The sequence below is a fragment of the Oncorhynchus tshawytscha genome, linkage group LG21 (genome assembly GCF_018296145.1).
Source record: "Oncorhynchus tshawytscha isolate Ot180627B linkage group LG21, Otsh_v2.0, whole genome shotgun sequence".
Taxonomy (NCBI): Eukaryota; Metazoa; Chordata; class Actinopteri; order Salmoniformes; family Salmonidae; genus Oncorhynchus; species Oncorhynchus tshawytscha.
Window position 1 is genome coordinate 14,761,224 of NC_056449.1, and position 24,642 is coordinate 14,785,865.

Consider the following 24,642-nt stretch of genomic DNA (forward strand, 5'->3'; position numbering starts at 1 on the left):
TAGATTTGAATCCTAGGCATAACAGCCACAGAAACCATATTGTGTTGAACAAGCCCCCCCATATACTACTGGAACCTCGTTATAACTCCGTTCTAAAATTATAACAAGCATTTTAAAATAAGCATGAAGTCAAACTGACTCTTCCTCAAAGAAAAGGGCTAAAGCAATATTCCTTGAGATACACTATATATATAAAAGTATGTGGACACCCCTTCAAATTAGTGGATTTTGATATTTCTGCCACACCCATTGCGGACAGGTGTAATAGATCGAGCACACAGCCATGCATTCTCCATAGACAAACATTGGCAGTAGAATGGCCTTACTGAAAGCTCAGTGACTTTCAACATGGCACCATAATAGGATGCCACCTTTCCAAGAAGTCAAATTTCTGCCCTGCTAGAGTTGCCCTGGTCAACTGTAAGTGCTGTTATTGTGAAGTGGAAACGTTGAGGAGCAACAACGTCTCAGCCGCGAAGTGGTGGGCCACACAAGCTCACAGAATCGTCTGTCCTTGTTTGCAACACTCACTACCCAGTTCCAAACTGCCTCTGGAAGCAATGTCAGCACAAGAACTGTTCGTCGGGACGTTCATGAAATGGGTTTCCACAGCCGAGTAGCCGGACTCAAGCCTACTATCACCATACGCAATGCAAAGCGTCAGCTGGAGTGGTGTAAAGCTCAATGCCATTAGACTTTGGAGTAGTGAAAACTCGTTCTCTGGAGCGATGAATCACTCTTCACCATCTGGCAGTCCGATGGATGAATATGGATTTGCCGGATGCCCGGAGAACACTATCTACCCGAATGCATAGCGCCAATTGTAATGTTTGGTGGCGGAGGAATAATGGTCTGGGGCTGTTTTTCATGGTTTGGGCTCAGCCCCTTAGTTCCAGGTGAAGGGAAATCTTAACGCTACAGCATGCAATGACATTATAGATGATTCTGTGCTTCCGACTTTTTGGCAACAGTTTGGGGAAGGCCCTTTCCTGTTTCAGCATGAAAATGCCCCCGTGCACAAAGCAAGGTCCACACAGAAATGGTTTGTTGAAATCGATGTGGAGAACTTGACTGGCCTGCACAGAGCCCTGACCTCAACCCCATCGAACACCTTTGGGATGAATTGGAACACCGACTGCGAGCCAGGCCTATTCGCCCTACATCAGTGTCCGACCTCACTAATGCTCTTGTGGCTGAAAGGAAGCAAGTCCCACAGCAATGTTCCAACATCTAGTGGAAAGCCTTCCCAGACGAGTGGAGGCTGTTATAGCAGCAAAGGGAGGACCAACTCCATATTAATGCCCATGATTTTGGATTGAGATGTTCTATGAGCAGGTGTCCACATACCTTTGGTTGTGAAGTATATTTATATTTTAAATAATGATATCTCTACACAACAAAGATGTAAGTATTTAACTGGAAAATCAACATCTTAGGTTAGTTATTCAACGTGTCACATGTTCGTTCTACCTGCAAATTTCAGGATCTCCAATTTAGATAAACAAACCACACAGGTAAAGAATTTGCCCTGCTGGTGGGCTAACTGCAGGGTCTATAGGCTCTCCCACTATAGAAGTCCACACACATAATCTAAGGCATCAATCATCCGGCAGTGTACTTTGACCAAGTGGAGCCCTGGCTATGATTGACATGGCTGTTTCTATGAAGGGGATGTGGTCTCTACAAGTCAAGCTGGGCCGTATTATAGAGGGGGCGAAGTTAATACGAATTTACAGCAAGGAGAAAGGCTGTCGTCCAGGTTCTGTTACCCCTCCAACATAACGCAACTATTGAACGCAATAGAGATCGAACCGAGCTTCTTGCAGAGTTTGAAATTGAAAACTTAATTCAACTCTTCTATGAGGGGAGAGATATGGAACTGGACCCTGCTGCACCTAGCCTACACACCAGCCACCATATGAACTGTGCTCAGTATTGAGGAATTCCAGAACAAAACTCCATTGAAATGCCTCTTGGTTGTCATTATTCATTTAACTTTTCTACAGTCCGGGAAATTCGTTTTTGGTGAAGCCACTTCTTCGTTGCCTGTGAAGGCTTTTTACTTATCGTCTTCTCTCTGTCATTTTTGAACGTACACTTAAGGGAGTGAACGTTATTTATAATAAGGGTTACATGAAGAAAATCAGACCGCTCTGAAATGAAAATGGTGACCCTCCCCTTCACCAAAAAATAATCCTTCAAACAAAGTGTATGCCAGACATGTCTGCCATTTACCCTGACTTCTTGGCCAAACAAGAGCCTTATATATATCCAGTTTCAGAGACTGTTCTTCATCCTAAAAGCATTGCACAGCAATGCAGGAATTTTGATAGGGCACAGGGCACAGGGCCAGAAAGTTGTGGGTTCGCAGACCACCGTAGACAAGAGTAGGGGTGGAAAGATCTGCTTTATAGTAAAAGCATTGCATGAATCTATCATCGTATTTGCAGGTGCCGGAAAAATTGCCTTTAATAAACATTCCATGCAATTCTTCATAATTTTACATATTAACGAATCTTTCTTTCATACCACACAAATGACCGAAATTACAGGCTAAGAATGGAAAGACAGATAGACCTATGTGTTCATCTTATCATATTTCTCCAATGCCAAATCACTGTGTCTTGTTTGCAAAGAAACTGTCCCTCTTTGCAAATAGTTCTGAGCATAGTACTTCGCTGGCTGACTTTCAAAAGTTAGGCCTACCTTTCCAACCCAGACAGAGTAGGCCTAGCAACTGCAGAAAAATGTAACTATTAACAGCTGCCTATTCGTCTTCCATAGCTTAACCCAACGAGAGAAGGTCACAGATGTTTCCGTAAAAGCTTTCTGGGTTTAAACATCTTCTATTGTACAGATAGGGAATTGCTTAATCAATTGACAGTGAAAGAATTAGATTAGGCCTACTTCCCAAGTAAAGTCCGTCTCTGAATGTCAAAGAAAGGAAACAATGACATCCCAATGCCTCGGAGTCATGTCTTTTCCGGGTTGTTTTTACAGCTTGTCTCTAGCATAGAGAATCGCGGACCAAAGGGATTCTATATATAACTTTATATAATCGGATCCGTTTTATTGTCTTCATAGTATTAAGCTAAGAAGGGGTAGGCCTGTGCTTTTTGCCATTTTCTTTAATATTAGGTCGACATATGGCATACCCTCAATTCGAGTCTTGGTTTTAACTTAACACCCCTTCACTGACATGGCGGTAAACTACTTAAAGAGTGCATGGTGGGTGGAGGAATTGACCAACACATTTATGGATATAGCAGCATATAGCCTAATTTCGTCTGTCAAACAGGTGGACCAACCTCTTATTTCTTAATTAGGAAGAAATAGGCTCCAACACAAAGCCCTCTTGTTTTTAGTAAAGTGTCATTAAAATGAATAAGGTTGAAATGAATTATGCCTACTTGAAAGTGTCCACTTTCAGCACCATGAGCTGTCCATTCTGATTGATTGTGCCACAGCTGCTGCTTCAAGTTTCAACACCACAATGTAAGTTTTTAGCATCTGGTTTATTGTAAGGTCACTAACTAAAAAGAAATATATTGTTTTTAAGCAAATCAATTATAGTACTAGGAAGCTATCAAAGTTGACCGCCGGTCCTCCTCATCTTCGTGCTCTCCTTCTCAAACTGAACAGAACATGCAGTAGGCTATAGGCTAGTCCACGCTCAAGAGAGTGAATTTTGTTGATGAAATTTTAAAATTTGGAAGAAACCTTTGACTCCTGAACTGCCACCGTAAGCCTACACAGCACAGCCATTGGTTAGGCAGGAGACACACAAACAAAACGTTTTAGATCAGCAAATGCAGAGCAGGCTGGGGCTCAGGGTTGGAATACCCATTGCAGGGTGTAATGCAGCCTAGTTTTATTTACACCATCCCAGCAGCTATCTTAGAAATATAACTTTGCTTTGTGCTTCTCGAGCCTGCAATTCGTAGCCTACAGGCTTTGGATCATTTGATCGAGACCACACTAAAGAGCCAATAGGCGTACTTGATATTGCACTCCCAGAGGAGAATGAGAGATGAGGGGCTGCATCGGGCACACATCGATATATAACCTAATAAGCAACTAATTCAAAAAACACTGAGAAATATTGACATTTCATCAATTACAAATTACATGACCCTCCTCTGGACTAGATTTTAAAAAAAATACTAAACCCTCCTCTTGACTGAAATTGAAAAAGCATGACCCTCCCCTATTTTACTTCAGGTAACCATTCTGTACATTTCCATCTGTTCCTAAAGGCATCAAAAAGTGAGCGGAGCCCTGTTTCAAAGCACTCGAAGAACAGAAGCATAACAAGATGAAAAGAGGGATTCTATGATCTGGCCCTGTAATTACACATTTCTAGAACCCTGTGCTTCACTATCAACAACAGATAAGGCTTTTCTGTGTTCCTCGCCTTTGATCTGGGGGTCCCTTCAATCACTTAGGGAAGAGGGGGACTCAGTGCTTCCTGTTCGGGACCCCCCTGCAAACCGCTCCCTAACTTACCAGTAGGTCGACATCAGACATTTTGTGTACATTGCATTTTAAGAAATAGCTAGCTAGTTAGCCTAGCAAATGTAGCTATGTAGTTTTAATTTTACATTCGGTAGGGTCTATTGTCAACTATTTTGTTCTGGGTTTATAGTACCCATAAGAGAAGGAGACAAACAAGGGAGAAAAAAAGAGTCATGTCTGCTTGACTCATGCCTCAAATGTTAAACTACCAAGTAGTACATTTTCTAACAGCCAAATGCTATTTTTTTGTGTCTAACTAATAGAACTAGAAAACACTAAATTCCACCAAACCTATTTTGTAGCACTTTGTCAGGGTTCGTAGCACTGTTGTTTTTTTGCAATGCGTCCTGGTTGGTACACTAGGAGTCATAGATAGTCTCAGGAGTCATAGATCACTTGGTGGTTATCCATAAAATATGTACCTTTGTCATTTGAGAAACTCGCTTTGTACTGGTTTTAGAAGGAACCCAATCAACTAATTTTGAGCAAGCATTTAGTGACTAACTCACTGTTTAAACCTCTTTCTTGATCCTCTAAAGAAGTGCTTTGGTATTTGGAATTCCACTCCTGACAGAGCAGTGATGTGGAATCCCTGTGATCAATGCTGAAGGAAATAGGAGTTCTTAACAAGGTGCTAACGCAGATCAGTTAAACTAAGTAACCCGATAGAGACCCATGAAAGGCCCTGAGCAGCCATCACTGAACTGTTGCTCACCTGTTGACTACTCAGTTGACTCAAGGATCCACTGATAGTAGAGATTAAAGGGAACCTTTAAAGGCCCCTATTGAGGGTCAACCGGAAGGAGGGAGGAAATGAAGGGAGGAGGGGCAAACAGCAATGGAGAGGTTAACTAAAGCAGGGGCCTTCCATCTCCCTCCCTCCCACCACTCCACCCCCCACCAACAACAAAAAACTGACATGACCCCCAGCCGAGAGCCGGACGGACTAAAGCCTCCCATTGTTGTCCCTTATACAGGATCACCGAGCCTGCCAGTGAAAAAGGGGGAGGAGAGGTGGGGTGGATGGGGGAGGGGGGGGGACTGCCAGCTCAAACACAATCGTGTGATAGGACTTGGCCCTATCTAATCAAGGGCAGGAGGTCACTTCCGAACAACCGGGCTATAAAAGATTATTTCCTGCCGCATAACAGAGGAGCCGTTGGGGAGGGTGGGAGGGGAGGAAGAAGGGAGGGTAGGGGGAGGAGAGAGATGGGAAAATGGGGGAGGGGTGCAGGCTGTCTGTGAGGAGAGGAAGTGAATTGAAAAAAAGCCAGCAGACGGGAACCATCTGGCTAGATGGTAGTATAATCTTTAAAAAGAGACTGGGAGGGGTGAGGTACCCCACCCTCCACCCACCCCCACCCACCAAACACACACCCTCCGAGAGGGCCCACTGCATCCAAGGAATGATTTAAGCTCTTTTTTTTTAAAATAACGTTTTGGGAGTAATTTTTTTCCCTTGGTTGAGATATCAAGGAAAAGGGGAAGGAGCGGGGGGCATATTGAACATCGCTCATACAGACCTCTCCCTGGGGGCTGTTAAGATAGGACATGATCTTATCAATGTGGGCCCGTCCGACCAGAAGGGAGAGCAGTATAGCTAATATGAAGTATACTTTACTGTATTTCTTTAGCCTGCAACGTTTGAGAGAATAGCACTTCAGCCATCAGCATCGTGTCAATGTAACGTTCTACCTGCTACACCAGAAACCAACCAAAATCGACTTCTCAGTATTTCAATTCACACAAGATGGAATGAACGCGAGCGGCAGCCATCGAGAATTGAACCTCAGCAATTCTTGAGCTTGGACGCTGCCATTGGACTTGACGCAACGTGGACAGTATAGCAGCTTACATTGATTTCCAAGGAAGTATTTCCTATATGGCTGATGGCTGATGGTAATGCCGGACAACCGATGGCTGTAGTGTAGCAGGGCCTTAAGGTGGAGTTTTTGTTGGTGTACTTTTTCAGAACACTGTCATCCAACTGTTGTTTTAAATGATCTAAATGTAATTATATTTCCTTACGTTCCCAGATGAGCAATTCTTGACAGCTCCCTCTGATCAAGCATTCTTCAACCTCTAGTTACATTTCTTTTATTTTTTATTTAACCTTTATTTAACTAGGAAAGTCATTTCAATTTACAATGACGACCTACCCCGGCCAACGCTGGGCCAATTGTGGGCATTGGCCACTTCCCTTTGATTGAATTTTCAGTTAGTAGAACACATAATCACCGACATCCATTGGCTATGAGCAAAAGCGCAAAGCTCATCTCTCAAACACGCCTGGCCATTAATTACAATAGGATCCCCCTGAATGATTGCCAGGGTTTGGGTATTGGTCCTCTCACTCAGGCCCCGCCTTCTCTTCCACATCCCCTACTGGCCTTTGTCCATAAAATGCCTGACAAAGACAGGAAGAGGGGCTTGGGGAAAAATGTGTGGTATTAGATGGCATTAATGCCGCATAGACGCATGGCACTTGAGGACGATGTGTGAAGGGTTTACACCCTGGCCCTGTGTGTGAAACCATGGAGCAAATGCAGAGGCTTGGTTCCAATGGAACACCTCTGCCAAAGTAGTCCCAGCACCTGATAAAACATTGTTTATTACTCATGTGAATTATAAAAGGTCACTAAAGTAAATGAGTGTTTACCTCATTGCCAACCAGCCTGAGATAGAAACCTGGATGTAGCAGGAGTTATATGTTGTTATTTTTTAAACTTTTGCTCTGTTTAGATGATTTTATAGCAACTTTTCTGTATTCACCATCAGATGGTTCTCTCTATTTCTCAGAAACAGTTTCGCCCAACAAAGAGCAAAAACATTTTCAACATAACGAAAGCAAACCAAACCAACTTCAGTGAGAGGCATAGAAACCCCTCATCCTGTCCCTCAAACCCATCTCTGCAGTCCCTCATAGCGAATTTCCATTTAGACGGTATTAGGAAAATAAGGGAAATCCGCTGAGGTTAGGCAAACTGAAAGCGGAGCTTTGCCTTTGGTGACAAATCCTCCGGGGAGGGTTTATAGAAGACCTTCAGCGTCAGCAGCAGTGCCCTAGCTAAGGACAGCCCTGGCCGGCAGCAGAGCTTGTGGGTTGGAGGTTCCACCATGGTGACTCACAGGGTAATCATGCGTGTTTGCACTCGCAAGGCCCCAATGCTGTCAGAGGGCCCCGGGAGTAGGGCCGCCAAGCTTTACACACTCCAAAATAGCACCCCGTGGGCGTGTGGCGCTGCTAAATTTACTCTGCAACAAGTGCGAGGGAGCCAGTTCGCTTTGCTGCCACTTGTGCCATGGAATGACTTAATAGTGACTCAGGTTGACTTTTAACCATTTCTTTTATTTACTGAGATGCAGTGCCTTAGACTGCTGCACTTGACACAATGATGATGAATATGGAAGCTTGTAGGGGTGATGACAAATCATTTCATGGAGCGGAATCTGATATATATTTTTAAAAAAGGAAACTAGTATTCAGACACTTAAAACTTATTTTGGTATTTCATTTAATTTGGGGGGGAAAACAAGGCTTTTAAGGGACTCTTGTTAAAACCTGAGACCTGGAAATGGCAAGCAAATATATATTTCCTTATTTGGGTCAGACTGGAAAATATGAAGTAAACATTTGCTTCCTGTTCGCCGCCTCCTGAATAACATTTTAGCTCTGTCCTGTGTCAGGGATCTAAAGTGAAACCTGAAAAAAGAGGCCTCCCATTGTTTGCGATTGTCCAGAAGCAAATGGGTCTCGAATTGCAGCACTGAAAGGTAACAGGAAATTGACAAATCGCTAACCCACTCAACCACTCAGAGGAACAAACGGTACATTCCAGCAACAAAATGGAAATCCGCGTTAAAAAGGAGCCATGTTCTGTTCATGCAAACTGTTGAACCACAGTGACAGGAAATCCTACAGGTTGTTCCCTGCAAGAGCTTAACCAGATAAATCACAAAATGCCACTTCTTTGGTTTTCTACAAAAATACCACTCAATGTTTACCACCCAGCCTAGTTATATTATCCACATTAGCCTTTACCTCCCTGAACAACTGTGCTTGTTTTATTCCTGAGGTCAAGTTTCCAACTCCCTCAAAACGGAGATTGTCTGAAATACTAATTGCCCCCTCAAAGTTAAACCCTGGTATTTTAGTGCATTTCCTGTTGCCGCTCTGTTATTTCAGACTCACTGACCTTTAGAAGTGAAGACTCATCCCCTGGGGGGTCAGCAAACTTCCAGAGTGATAAATTCACTGACAAAAAAAGGCAGGCAAATGGGGGCTGTATCTGCCCCATCTTTACCTCTAGTGAGGGAACCGTGCCATAAAAGCTTGGCATTGATAGCAGTTTATTATCTTTGAACAGGTGGACCTGGGTAGTTGTAAAGGTGGCTCTCATTTCTCAGACACACACTGTGGCCTCACACTATGGAGACCATTTGAGAGTTGGGAAGATTCTGATATACTGTAGCAACTTTTAAAACCAGGGATTAAAGCTATTGCTTAGTTTGTGGGTGACCGCTTGCCTGGAATGAAGTTTATCAAGTGTTGGAACTTCCAGTTAGTATCATTGCTGGCCATTTTGCATTCAGATGTAGGCTTATTTTACATTATCAGTTTAAAGAATAATCAAGCCAATAAATAGAATCCCGAAATAACAGGCTTGAAACATTCAGGTTAAAAGTGGTTCTGACTCACTTCAAGTACATTTTTTTACCAGAATTCCACACATGAACAAATGAGTGTACAGCAAAGTGGTGTTGACCAAACTATTCCACGTTACGCAAAGAAATGATGCAAGAACTAAACTTGGACCCAATCACTGCTTATGAAATGCCTTATTACCCAGAAAGCTTTCAAACCAGAGTTAAACACTCCCAAGGGTCAATGTAACGAGGATAATCAAGACACAAGACATTGTTTTTAATTAATTAATATATTTTCTGCATTAAAGTTAACATAGTTTATTCTTTTGTGCCACCCTTTCATTTTTCAGTAAGTATTGATATTGTTATATTCAGACATGAGTAAATGTAAGACTGTCTTTTGCAATAAATATCATAAAATAATAGAGCTTCACATAATAAATATTTTTACAAAAAAAAAGAAAAATCATTTTCCTTTTTTTTTTTTTTAAAGCCAGATCGCTCTTATGGATTTGAGAATACAATTTACAAAACAAAAACAAGGGAAAGAATGCCACAGAATGTGTGTGAATGATGAGTGGGGAAGGGAGAGAAACATATCCAACAGAATACTATGAGATGGATGTGCTTTCCACAATGCAACTCGAGCACAGAAACCCAGCTATCCATGGTCTGAGTGTGGGTAGCAACTGGGAATTCACACAATCCTTGTTTGCTATGAACACGTGGTAACAGCTACATATTGCCTAGCTAGATAGTCCTTCACAGATTTGGTAAGAGGCTGCTCTCACTTGAAGCTTAAAGCACCAGGTAAACACTGCCTAGCTAACAGAAAATTATTTATAAAAAAGTGTTAATGAGTAGCTGAAAAGAGACAAAAAACAACAACCATTGAAGACAAACACTGGTCTGTAAAAACATGGTCCTGTTGCAAAAAGGAAGGAGAAGGAAAAAAAGTGAGTGGTTTTCATATTCCGTGCTTTACTCCTATCAGGAGAAAAGGAAGTGGGTGGGAGGTGCTTAAAATGTTTGATAAACATCAATAGTAATAGTGACTATTATGGTTATCATCATTATCATTGTCAAAACCACACAGGGGAACGACTGTCCGCCCCTCTACCCACACACACACACATACAAGATCAGGAAGGCTTTTCCTGGGCCTGGTGGGACCAGCGCTCCAGTTTGCAATAGACAGTGTTGGAGTTCTTGCAGCGGCAGCCGGGCCTGTTGACTTGGTCGTAGCAGCCCTGGCACGCCTTCAGACACCCCTTGACGGGCGGGTAGCACAGCAAACAGGGGAACAGTACCGACAGTAATCCCATGCAGAGGAAGCGTGAGCAGCAGTGGGAGCGTGACAGCGAGCAGGGGTGGTCGGCACACGAGTCCCCCTCGTCGTCGTTGGAACAGTGGTAGAAGATGCCCTTGACCAGGCACATGCACGTGCCATGCTCCAGGGCGCTATCCGCCGAGCACAGACACTGGCCGTTGCAGGCCAGGCACGAGGGTAGGGTTCTTGGGGCTGTGCAGTCTCCGCACTTGCACTTCCCGCAGCATTCGCAGATGAACTGGTGGCCAGAGGTCATGTCCCCTTTCCCTGAGGGCTTGAGCGGTGCCTCCAGTGGCGGCAGGGGGTGCGAGCCCTGCTGGGAGGCTAGCAGCGCCTTGGGCTGAGTCCGAACAGGCTGAGCACGCTCGGCTCTGTGGTGGTGCTGGTGGAGGGCCACCATCCCTGGCCTAGAGGGAGGCGAGCGGGCCAGGAGTCCCTGCTCAGAAGATACACTGCTGTTGCTCCCTGAGCTAGCCGCACTGCCTGTACTGGTGGAGCGATTAAGGCCCGGGGCCCTGGTGCTACACTGCTGGCCCCCGGCCACTACTACAACCCCACCGTGGTGGCCCTGCCCTACCGGCCGGTGCTCGTAGTTGTTGTTCACATTGACGAGAATCACCTCGTGAGTCCTCTCCTGCTGCTTGTCGGGCCTGGGCACCATACGGGGCGCAGGGGGCCTCCGGACCACCGAGGGGCCTTCTGTGTACTCGTTGCTGGAGCGGATGGCCTTGATTTGGTCCAGGGAAAGGATAGCGGCATGTTGGAGCTCCCGCTCGTAATCCGACCTCTGCCGGTCCTCCAGGGAAGGCTGCTGAATCACCACTAATGAACCGCCAGGGCCATGTTGACTTTGGAGCGCCATCTGGGGTGATCACCACTTCCGACATTCACCATGGGCTTGGCATGCATCGGAAAACCTGCAAGGGACAGCAAGAGAGACACGGGAAAGGGACATCAGTAAAGACAAGGATGTCATTTGCAAATGAGAAATACAGGGTGGTGGCGTTTTGGAAAACTGTTCCCTTTTCATTTAGATTCAACTTTTGATTGGAAAAGCTAAAGAGCTGAAAAGGTAGAACCATCAATAGATCCTTGGATGGTCTCAATTTATAGATCAAATATGGTTAATTGAAGATCATATTTCATCAAAGTTATGAAACGGGTTAAGAGCACAGTCTATTGAGAGTTGAGTATGCTATTTTGGGCTTACATTCCGATTTTAGTATTAGACGCTTTTTATCCAGTCAGTCAATTCATCTTAAAATAGCTAGGTTAGACAACCACATCAGTCGTAATATGTACATTTTTCTTCAAATAAGTTAAGTTATCAGCAAAGTCAGTGCTAGTAGGAAAAGCCAAGTGCAATATTTTTAACTAATTAAGAACATGTTCACATAGCCCTGCTAGTTTTTTTATGCAAGCCGTGGGAAAAAAAGTAGACTATTATTGTTACTTTTCACACCTTCCTCAATATGCACACATCCAAACTTCAGTACAAATAGGCCACTTCCCGTGCTCATTTACATTTGTATGACTGGTTAACATTTAAAATGTGCCAAGGCGACGGAACGAGGCCACGATCCAATAGGACAAAATGAGCTGCCTCGCGTATTATTCGATTACTAAATGAAAGACGGTTGGAAGGAAATGTGGTGACAAAACTAAGGTCACGACAGAACCCGACAAATAGTGTCAACTTTATGTCCATATCATTTCAAGCACACAACTGAATTAAAGCCAATACCATTACTGGTTTAAAATATCAGAAGCCAGACGTATCTCTTGAAACTGTAACACAAACGGGACCCTACACAATAGGCATAAACACATTCGGTCAGTCTAATCAACATGACGCAAACATACAAACAAGTTTAAAAACGGATACAATATGCAGATAGGCATATGCGCGAAGACAGCTTGCTTATAAGCAGAGCCCTATAATTGATTGACTTCATGAAACCCCACAGTAGTTTACACCGAGCACAGTAAATAGGTTAAGCCAGTAGATAGACGGGCGGCCTAATTGTTGTATTGTAAAAGGACAAATACACCGACAGTCCTAGTGTAGGCTATGCCCTAGGGTTTAGTTGACCGAGAGACGTCCCATGTGATAGAAACCACAGAGGATCAAATCAACGGATCTAGAGATGAATAGCAAAACAAGGGGGAAAAGCTTATGAATGAAAACTAGGCTACGGTGGGGGTGGGGTGTTTGTTTGCGCGTCGGAGTGATCGCGCTCCCCTCTGAACCAAACTATGACCGTTTTGATTCCCTTCGGGAGTCGAATTGTCTGTGTTAAATAGGCATTCCGAGTAGAGGACACAAGCAAGCATGTACAATAAGAAGCGAACTCTCCACAGATTCAAGCACCAGATGATGTGTGTTCGCAAGGCCATCTATCACGACATATACTAACGAAAACATAGTCCATGCAACTGGCAACAATGTTTCCAGAGCCGGAGTTCTGAAGCCTATGCGCATATTAGCCTACTTATCCGAGGAAGATTAGTTGTGAAATGTTCGTTGCATCCAGTCTACATTTTAGCAACAAAGAATCTATGAACAAACCAGACATTTCCAACATGTATCATTGAGGGGAGATACGCACCCATCTGTAACCATCCATAACGTCGAATCCATCAACCAATATACCAAAACTCCATCCAAGGAAATAGTCCAAGCGTATTTTAATTAGCTCTTAAAATGTGACCACGGCTTTAAATCCAAATACGGATGTTGTATCTTCTTTCGTTATTCCTTCTCAAAATATGGTGCATTACACCAATGTGCTCCAGAAACGGTAAATCAACGTTTCTTTATGGAATAGGTACCAAATAGCCTAAAAGTTGCGCACTTGAGAACGATCTGGTCAGACAACACTGTTTATTAGTCCTAGAGCAGAATAACAATTGCAGGGAAAAGCTTTAGGATTCTTAAAAGCACAATAATTCACGATTTGAAGACAAATAATTATATATCCAATGGTTTTCAGTCTTCAAATTCTGCTTGGAGAATAGTAAAAGTAGATTTGTGTTGTGCGGAATGCTCAAAAGCAAGCGCTAGTCGAAGACGTGCTCTCATCAACACTGCAGGACTGTCGAGCACTGAATGAATGAGAATGTAGGGCTCAGTGTTTGCTCGACAAGCCAACTCCCATTGGCCATTCACGCCACTGAAAAAGGATACATCGCATCCGCTCTTAATTCATTGGGCAGATGTGTAAGGCCGGGCGATAGAGATGTGTGCAGCAGTTAAGGTGGAACGGTTTACAATAGCCGATAAACTCATTTCCGTTCTTGTGGTTGCAAAACTATTGAACAGTGGCAACAAAATGATCCCCTTTGAATCGATAACGTTGTTTTATTTTATGCATTCCACGGTATCTCACCATTCCATTTACGTATGGCAGAGTTAGAAATACACAAATGCGCATAAAACTCTGGGAAGAAAAGAATGTAGCCTCAGTATGTAATAGTGTTGGCCTAAAGTCTATATCTAAAATACCATAATAAAATGGCCGATATAGAAAATGAAATGGAAATCCCTCCACCACTCATTTGTTTTATTTTCCCAGTGGCTCAGTAAACTTAACTTTGGAGCCCCCTTAAGAAAAAGGCACCCCACAAGCAAGGGGAAAGATTCCCCCCACCCACCGCCTCCCCTCTGTTCTTGACTGTCTGGTTTGATTGGTGTCGCGGATGCGCTACATCCGGATCCACGAGAAAAGGAAGTTCAATACAGAGTCAATTTATCCTCTTCAAATGGAAAAATCAATAGATGAATGACCTCAATACAATCTCGGGTCAGCAAATTGTGCAAAACTTCTACATATAACGGACTGATAAATGCATCTGTAGGCCTATATGCCTCTGGTGTTTGGGTGGATATATATATACAACAAAAATAGTTTGGAAGCTTAAGGCTTGATGATAAAGCAATTCCTGCTGGATTCGCAAACGACAGATGGGAACCTCTTCATAGTGGTCAGAAGTGCGGAGAGAAGTCAGACATTTTACGGTTACCCTACAGCAATTAACAGATTTCCATGGATGAAATTATTAATATACCATCCGTGCTTGTTTTCACCCTGGATATATCCAATAAGCAAATGCAAAGCAAATGGAAAGTGCACATTATTAAAGATGAATGCAAACGTTTCCTTCAAACTTCTCACCCCATTCAATAATCTGTGTTGCGTTCGTTATATATAACTCATGCTTTGAAAATAGCCTAAGAAAGACCCTTGGTTAAATTAATTGACGTTGGCTATGTTTCTGCATTGTAATCTTCTTTTTTTTATTTTTACCATGCCTAATATAATCGATTTGTCTTATGAAGATAACATTTTAAAAAGCATTAACAATCATATAGAGAAACAATGAATTTATTACATTGTAGCCTAATATTGCATTTTAGGTAGAACAGGTTTCTAAACAACACTTTTGCAGAGAATTGTGCCTTAAGATTGGTTATTTAGGGAGACTAACAATTCGGCCTACTGAGCACATTCAAAAGTAGCCTATTGATTAAATCACATGGGCTATTCTAGTCTATTATTTCTCGCTATTCACTGATGTAATGTCCATTAGCAAACCCTTGCGACTCCAGTGGATTACTGCATTTATGGATAACATTTGCAGTCGGTCCGCAAAGAGTTTGCAAAACTACCATTCCAGTGTTTTACTTGCTATATTGTATTTACTTTGCCACCATAGCCTTTTTTGCCTTTACCTCCCTTCTCACCTCATTTGCTCACATTGTATATAGACTTGTTTATACTGTATTATTGACTGTATGTTTGTTTTACGCCATGTGTAACTCTGTGTCGTTGTATCTGTCGAACTGCTTTGCTTTATCTTGGCCAGGTCGCAATTGTAAATGAGAACTTGTTCTCAACTTGCCTACCTGGTTAAATAAAGGTAAAAAAAAAAAAAAGTCTCGCAGCGTTGGCATTTTTCCACTGTGACGTCAGAAAAACTCAAGCCGCGTTGCTGTTGATAGTTGATATAGGACTAGACTAGAGAGTCTGGAACGCGAGGCTTCACGGCGTTTTCAAAGTGTCTTCCCATGAAGAGCTGTGCTTTTATGTCCTCTTGCAGGGCCAGCAGGGCAGCCTCTCTGCATACTACCGCTATCTGCGACAGATACAGATAGGGCTGTCAGACAGCCAGATCTCGACCACCTTGCGTTATGTGAGCATCCACAGCCACTAGGGCTGTGGTGAGTAGGTCAACAATGAACTTCTATAAAAAGCAGTGGTGCAAAAAGTACTCAATTGTTTTACTTGAGTAAAAGTTAATTTACCTTAATAGAAAATGACTCAAGTAAAAGTGAAAGTCACCGAGTAAAATACAACTTGAAAGTGTCATGTTTTAAAATGTACTGAAGTACAATGGTGGGAACAGTACTCAATTGTCATACTTGAGTAAAACTAAAAAGTACAAGTAAATGCAATACATCAAATTCCTTATATTAAGCAGACCAGAAGCCAAAATGTTCTTGTTTATTTATTTATTTATGGACAGACAGGGGCACTCGCCCAGACTCAGACATCATTTACAAACGCAGTAGTTGTGTTTAGTGAGTCTGCCAGATCAGAGGCAGTAAGGATGACAACGCATTATATTGATAGGTGTGTGTATTGGTCCATATTGCTGTCCTGCCTGGGCATTCAAAATTATGTAACAAGTACTTTTGGGTGTCAAGGAAAATGTATGGGAGTAAATGTAAATATTTTCTTTAGGAATGCAGTGGAGTAAAATCCAATCAAATGTTATTGGTCCATACAGGTTTAGCAGATGTTATTGTGGGTGTAGCGAAATGCTTGTGTTCCTAGCTCCAACAGTGCAGTAGTATCTAAAAACAATTCCCAACAATACACACATATATAAAAGTATAAGAATGGAATTAGGAAACATTGAAATATTAGGATGAGCAATGTCAGAGACCGAAGTACAGTTGAAGTGGGAAGTTTACATACACTTAGGTTGGAGTCATTAAAACTCGTTTTTCAACCACTCCACAAATTTCTTGTTAATTAACAAACTATAGTTTTGGCAAGTCGGTTAGGACATCTACTGTGTGCCTGGCACAAGTAATTGTTCCAACAATTGTTTACAGACAGATTATATCACTTATAATTCACTGCATCACAATTCCAGTGGGTCAGAAGTTTACATCCAGTAAGTTGACTGTGCCTTTAAAAAGCTTGGAAAATTCCAGACAATTATGTCATGGCTTTAGAAGCTTCTGATAGGCTAATTGACATAATTTGAGTCAATTGGAGGTGTACCTGTGGATGTATTTGAAGGCCTACCTTCAAACTCAGTGTCTCTTTGCTTGACATCATGGGAAAATCAAAAGAAATCAGCCAAGGCCTCAGAATATAAATTGTAGACATCCACAAGTTTGGTTCGTCCTTGGGAGCAATTTCCAAACGCCTGAAGGTACCACGTTCATCTATACAAACAGTAGAACGCAATTATAAACAACATGGGACCACACAGTTGTCATACCACTCAGGAAGGAGATGTGTTCTGTCTCCTAGAGATAAACGTACTTTGGTGCGAAAAGTGCAAATCAATCCCAGAACAACAGCAAAGGACCTTGTGAAGATGCTGGAGGAAACAGGTACAAAAGTATCTATATCCACACTAAAACGAGTCCTATATCGACATAACCTGAAAGGCCGCTCAGCAAGGAAGAAGCCACTGCTCCAAAACATCCATAAAAAAAGCCAGACTACGGTTTGCAACTGCACATGGGGAAAAAGATTAAACTTTTTGGAGAAATGTCCCCTGGTCTGATGTTATGTTTGGAGAACAAGGGAGCCTTGCAAGCCGAAGAACACCATCCCAGCCGTGAAGCAGGGGGGTGGCAGCATCATGTTGTGGGGGTGCTTTGCTGCAGGAGGGACTGGTGCACTTCACAAAATAGATGGCATCATGAGGATGGAAAATTATGTTAAAATGTTGAAGCAACATCTCAAGACATCAGTCAGGAAGTTAAATGACCCCAAGCTAAATGAAGTTAAATGACCCCAAGCATACTTCTACAGTTGTGGCAAAATGGCTTGAGGACAACAAAGTCAAGGTATTGGAGTGGCCATCACAAAGCCCTGACCTCAATCTCATGGAAAATGTGTGGGCAGAACTGAAAAAGCGTGTGCGAGCAAGGAGGCCTACAAACCTGACTCAGTTACACCAGCTCTGTCAGGAGGAATGGGCCAAAATTCACCCAACTTATTGTGGGAAACTTGTGGAAGGCTACCCGAAATGTTTGACCCAAGTTAAACAATTTAAAGTCAATGCTACCAAATACTAATTGAGTGTATGTAAACTTCTGACCCACTGTGAATGTGATGAAAGAAATAAAAGCTGAAATAAATCATTCTTTCTACTATTATTCTGACATTTCACATTCTTAAAATAAAGTGGTGATCCTAACTGACCTAAGACAGGGAATTTTTACTCGGATTAAATGTCAGGAATTGTGAAAAACGGAGTTTAAATGTATTTGGTAAGGTATATGTAAACTTCCGACTTCAATTGTATATGTATGTGTGTGTGTGTGTGATGGAATATATAGACATTATGGACAGTATGTGGATAGAATGTGTAGTATATCTGAGGAATCGTATATGTACAGCCATTGTTGAATATGATGGACTTGACGAGAATACAGTCTATACATATGAAATGGGTAAAACAACATGTGAACATTATTAAAGTGACCAGTGGATGATAGCGGGGTGAACAGGCTGTGGCTAAGGTGGCTGAGGTCCTTGATGATTTTCTATGCCTTCCTGTGACACCGGGTGTTGTAGATGTCCTGAAGGGCAGGCAGTGTGCTCCCGGTGTTGTGTTAGGCTGACCACACCACCCTCAGGAGAGCCCTGCGGTTGCGGATGATGCAGTTGCCGTACCAGGCGGTGACATAGATTGACAGGATGCTCTCAATGGTGCATTTGTAAAAGTTTGTGAGGGTCTTAGGGGCCAAGCCAAATTTCTTCAGCCTCCTGAGTTTGAAGAGGCGCTGTTGCACCTTCTTCCCCACACTGTCTGTGTGGGTGGACCATTTCAGTTGTGTACGCTAAGGAACTTGAAGCTTTTCACCTGCGGATGGAGGCGTGCTCCCTCTGCTGTCTCCCGAAGTCCACGATCAGTTCCTTCATTTTGTTGACGTTGAGGGAAAAGTAAAAGTTGTCAAATATATAAATAGTAAAGTACAAATGCCCCCCAAAACTACTTAAGTAGTACTTCAAAGTATTTTTAGTTAAGTACTTTACACCCCTGACAAAGAGGTTGACCCCATCATGATAATTGGAACAACATATGGATATTTAGAAATGAATTTACACATTTGTAACAGTTTGTATTAAGTCATGTATAATACTAAACAATAAATATTATAATACATACAGCCTATAGTTATTACAAGGTTATACACACACACACACGCACACACACGCACACACACACACACACACACACACACACACACACACACACACACACGCACACACACACACACACACACACACACACGCACGCACGCACGCACGCACGCACGCACACACACACACACACACACACACACACACACACACACACACACACACACACACACACACACACACACACACACACAGAGTAGAAAAAAGTATCTGATTTGGATAACACACACAACAGATCAGTATGTTGAATGAATTCAGATTGCACATTTGATTTCAAGGGAAATAAATGACAACACTTGTGAGGGCCATGCATTCTGTTTAATCTCAACCAACATGCAGTATTCCCAATCCTGCACTTCCATCCTTTTCCATCACAGCAGTTGACATTTTTACATTGCTTAGGGTTCAGGTCGTTCCGTGGAGTGACCTGACGGTGCATATCCTGCAAATCTCATCACACAGGGCTATCAGTCACTGGAAAATACAGATTGGTTCAGTTAGAGATTTTAGGGGGGCGGATTGCATAAGTCGCCGTCGGCAAGTCATGCCTTAGAACAGAATGATAGTTCTGGAGGAGGTGGTGATGTGGCTGGGAGAAAGGCATCTGGCGTTCATCAGCCATCGCTGGCCAATCTCCCCCAAAAGTTGCCGGGCCGTAGGCATGTCACTGTTGCATAATTCAGGGAGAAATTGTAAAACAGGATCTGCTGACACCATCACCTCCCGTCACACCAGGGGAATCCACAAAGGCCTCAATGTGTTTAGAAAATGAGACCTATATAGGGAAATCTCAATGGAGGTAGGTTAGTATGGTGTTGGAATAAAAGCCTGCACAAATTGTGGCCCTCCAGGACCGGGGATGCCCATCCTGTTTCTAAACCGAGGCCCACACGCAGTCCTGGTCTACTCCACAAATCATCTGGGCCCATATTCATAAAGGCTCCCAGAGTATGCATGGTGATCTAGGATCAGCTTAGCCTTTTTAATCACCATTAATACAATTGTATGGACAGGGGGGATCTGATCCTAGATCAGCACTCCTTCTCTGCCGGAGCTGCGAATGTATTACATTTATTTTAAGCAGAGGAAACTGAACCATTTGGAAGGTGACCTCACAAATTCCCTTGGCATATTTACATGACATAACATATGCCATTTAGCAGACGCTTTTATCCAAAGCGGCTTACAGTCATGCGTGCATACATTTACTTATGGGTGGTCCCAGGAATCAAACCCACTAGCCTCCCATTACAACTGCAGTGCTCTACCAACTGAGCTACAAAGGAGTATATTTCTCCCTAGTCCAAGAAGGGCACAGAACAAATGTGTACCCTACAATTAAGGAGTCTAGGGAGGCATAAAAATACATATTCCTAGAAGGAATAACCACCTTATTGCAATGGGAAGGTCGAAGGGGGAGAAAATAAAAATGGTGATTCCTTTTGAGCTCATCCATGGCACAGAGGCTGCCAACAAGATGGCAGACTATTGCCATTGCCAGACATTACCAGGTAATGGTAGACGAAAGGTACAGATCTCAGATCCTAATCTTTTAACCATTATGAAGAAAATACAGTCACATGTTGTTTTTTATTTTTAAAAAACCTTGAAGGAGGGCTTGGTTGCAACGGCCAACTAGAAAAAATAACATAATTGTAGCTAAAGAGAATTTCGTACCAAAATAACTCCATAACTGCTTAACCACTTCGCCTGTGTATATATATGTGTGTGTGTGTGTGTGTGTGTGTGTGTGTGTGTGTGTGTGTGTGTGTGTGTGTGTGTGTGTGTGTGTGTGTGTATGTGTTTGTGTGTAAGAGAGAGAGTACTGTAAGAGTGTTTCTGCTTGTTTTGACAGATTAGTTGTAGTACCAGAATCCACCAGGGCAATTACCAATAAGTATCAATTTTGGCTACCAGCTGACCACTCAGATGACTCACAAAACGTCTGTTTCTGCACTGTTTGCCTATTTTTGCAAGATCAACTTCACAGTTGAGTAGAAAGAGAAGCCAATTCTTAAGTCGCACACAGAGACACATTTAATATCTCCTGAGAGGTTTAACAGAATTAACCAAAATGTTACAGTAGCTAGTACTTCCTATCATACATAAGGAGTGACAGGACATATTTGGCGGGGATGGCATGGTTGGAAATCTGACAACAGGAAGAGGAGTTTAAGATGAGTATGTACAATGAGGTATGTAGGTTGTGTAAGGCAGGGATGGCTTGGCTAAGGCAGGTGCTAGGCAGATGTTAGAAAGTAAGCTATTTCTTTGTTCGGGGCCAGCCGAACAACATGATTTAGACACTGTAAACAGAGGCCAGGGATAATTGTCTTCAAATAATTGAACTTGTTGTCAGTGGTGATGTGAAACAATGAAGGCATGCAACACAGGCCTCAATTAAGGAGAGAGAATGTTGAAAGAAAGAGAGGGGAAGTGGGGGGGGGTGCATGTTACTTCAACAACATGATTGAGGGACGTTTCCATGCAACAAGTACACAAAAAAAAAACAATCGTCTTCGATTTCTTTATTTACTTTGTTCCAATGTAAGGGGACATGTTAAGGGCCTCATGTCTCAATCTCATGACTCAACATCAAATCATTTGGTTGTTTACACCCGGTTGCCCCCCTAGTTCGACAAACCAAAAGAGCTGCTCCTAAGTACAGTGCCTTCAGAAAGTATTCGAACCCCTTGACTTTTTCCACATTTTGGTGTGTTACAAAGTGGGATTAAAATGTATTTCATTATCATTTCTTTGTCAACGATCTACATAAAATACTCTTTAATGTCTAACATTTCTAAAACATTTATGAAATATAAAACGAGTATTCAATCAATCTATACTGGACAATAAGTATTCAATCCGCTGAGTCAGTACATGTTAGAATCACCTTTGGCAGCGATTACAGCTGTGAGCCTTTCTGGGTAAGTCTCTAAGAGCTTTCCACACCTGGATTGTGCAACATTTGCCCATTACTCTTTTCAAAATTCTTCAAGCTCTGTCAAATTGGTTGTTGATCATTGCTAGACATCCATTTTCAGGTCTTGGCATAGAATTTCAAGCAGCTTTAAGTCAAAACAGTAAGTCAGCCACTCGGGAACATTCACTGTCTTCTTGTTTTAGGTTATTGTCCTGCTGAAAGGCGAATTAATACCCCAATGTCTGGTGGAAAGCAGACTGAACCAGGTTTTCCTCTAGGATTTTGCCTGTATTTATCTCCATTACGTTTATTTTTTATCCTGAAAAACTCTACAGCCCTTAACAATTACAAGCATACCATGATGCAGCCACCATTAAGCTTAAAAAATATGGAGAGTGGTACAATACTGTGTTGTATTGGATTTGCCCAAAACATAACACTTGTGTGTTCCGGACAACAACAAAAAAAAAATTATGTATTACTTTAGTGCCTTGTCGTAAACAGAATGCATGTTTTCAAATATTTTTATTCTGTGCAGGCTTCTTTCTTTTATTCTGTGCAGGCTTCTAGGTTAGTATTGTGGAGTAACTACAATGTAACTACAATGTTGTTGATCCATCCTCAGCTCATCTCGGCCATTAAACTCTGTAACAGTTTTAAAGTCACAATTGGCCTCATGGTGAAATCCCTGAGTGGTATCCTTCCTCTTTGGTAACTGAATTAGGAAGGACACCTGTATCTTTGTCGTGACTGGGTGTATTGATACACCATCCAAAGTGTAATGACTAACTTCACCATGCTCAAAGGGATATTTCATGTCTGCATTTATTTTTTTAGCCATCTACCAATAGGTGCATTTCTTTGCCAGGCATTTGAAAACCTCCCTGGTCCCTGGTTGAAATTGTGTTTGAATTCACTAACAGCGTGGAGGAGAGGACTGGACATGGGAGGACATCCTGGACGGCAAGGGATCCTACACATGGGAGGAGATCCTGGCTGGAAGGGATCGCCTCCCATGGGAACAGGTGGAGGCAGCCAGGAGAGCGGAGGCAGCAGGAAAGGGAAACCAGCGGTATGAGGGAACACGGCTGGCAAGGAAGCCTGAGAGGCAGCCCCCCCAAATAAATTGGGGGGGCACACGGGGAGTGTGGCGGAGTCAGGTTGGAGACCTGAGCCCACTCCCTGTGCTTACCAGGGTGAGCAGGTGACAGGTCAGGCCCCGTGCTATGGGGTGATGCGCACTGTGTCTCGGCCGAGTATTCACAGGCCGGTGTGCTCGGTGCCAGCTTCCCGCATTTGCCGGGTGGAAGCTGGCATCCAGCCAGAACGGGGGACGGGGCAGCTATGCGGTCGAGACCGCCAGTGCGCCTCCACGGCCCTGTGTATCCGGTGCCTCGGCCAAGGAAGAGGCCCCCTGTATGTCTCCCCAGCCTGGTGAGTCCTGTGCCTACTCCCAGAACCAAGTCTCCCTCCTGTCCGGAGCCGCCAGAGCCGCCCTCCTGTCCGGCGCCGCCAGAGTCTCCCACCTGTCCGGCGCCGCCAGAGTCTCCCGCCTGTCCGGCGCCGCCAGAGTCTCCGGCCTATTCAGGGCCCACTGTAAGGGTCCCCAGTCCGAGGTCGGCGGCGAGGGTCGCCACTCCAGAGGCGCCACATAAGTGGGCCAGGACTAAGGTGGAGTGGGGTCTACGTCCCTCACCAGAGCTGCCACCGCGGTGAAACACCAACCCAGACCCTCCCCTATAGGTTCAGGTTTTGCGTCCGGAGTCCGCACCTTTGGGGTGGGTACTGTCACGTTCTGAACTTAGTTCCTTTTTTTATTTCTCTATTTTTGGTTTGGTCAGGGCGTGAGTTGGGGTGGGCATGCTATGTTTTGTATTTTTGTGTTTGGCCTGGTATGGTTCCCAATCAGAGGCAGCTGTCTATCGTTGTCTCTGATTGAGAACCATACTTAGGTAGCCTGTTCCCACCTGTGTTTGTGGGTAGTTGCTTTCTGTTTTTGTGTCTGCACAAGACAGAACTGTTTCGGTTGTTCTATTTGTTGTTTTGTCATTCAGTGTTCTGTTCTATTAAATAATGATGAACATGTACCACGCTGCACCTTGGTCCTCACCTTCTTCCACCAACAGCCGTTACACCATGGCTGCACCCCTGCCCAGTCAGGTGAAATCCATAGATTAGGGCTTAATTTATTTATTTAAATTGACTGATTTCCTTATATGAACTGTAAATCAGTAGAATCATTGAAATTGTTGCATGTTGCGTTTATATTTTTGTTCAGTATAATAATAGAACAATTTAAGATGTTCTGTTGAAGTAAAAAAAAAAAAAAAGTTTAGGAGTCAGATTTTGGGACAGCCACCTCTCAATAGAAATAGGTGTGTCACGAGTCCGACCGAGGGTGGCTTCCCTTCCCGGTCGGGTGGCGTCACCGGCCTATTAGCTGCCACTGATTGTCTTTCCTCCCCCTCCTTGTATGTTTATTGTTAGCACCTGTTCGTGAATCATTAGTTGGGCTTTATTAGACAGCCGGCCCGCCTGTTTCTTTGTGCGGGATTAATTATTGTGACCTTCGGTTCTGTAGTAGAGGAACGTGTTTGTTCCTGGTCGTGTATTTCGGTTGTACTATTTTCGTCCCCCGTGTTTGGGGCAGTTTGGTTGTGAGCACCCTGTGTTGCGTTTGTGCATTAAAGAGCACAGCATTGCACTCTCTGTTTCCTGCGTCTGACTCCACACCCACGACACCCGGAGCGTTACAAGGTGTATAAACAATG

At 43.3% G+C, this 24,642-nt stretch overlaps 1 protein-coding gene across 2 annotated transcripts; it reads right to left on the reverse strand.

The window, feature by feature from the left end:
• Positions 1 to 9,424: 9,424 nt before the first annotated feature.
• Positions 9,425 to 13,648, reverse strand: LOC112221016 (protein sprouty homolog 1). Of its 2 annotated transcripts, none has more exons than XM_024383058.2 (2): positions 13,102 to 13,648; positions 9,425 to 11,409 (listed from the first exon to the last, which is right to left on the reverse strand). In XM_024383058.2, exon 2 carries the CDS (start codon positions 11,352 to 11,354, stop codon positions 10,305 to 10,307), a length of 1,050 nt encoding a protein of 349 aa, XP_024238826.1. In that variant the 5' UTR covers positions 11,355 to 11,409; positions 13,102 to 13,648; the 3' UTR covers positions 9,425 to 10,304. The 2 variants fall into 2 exon arrangements, with proteins under 2 accessions (XP_024238826.1, XP_024238828.1); XM_024383060.2 differs by lacking the exon at positions 13,102 to 13,648 and adding an exon at positions 11,955 to 13,069.
• Positions 13,649 to 24,642: the final 10,994 nt, after the last annotated feature.

Excerpts from the sequence above, each read along its gene's own strand:
- LOC112221016 (XM_024383058.2), bottom strand. The coding sequence starts at position 11,354 with ATGGCGCTCCAAAGTCAACATGGCCCTGGCGGTTCATTAGTGGTGATT.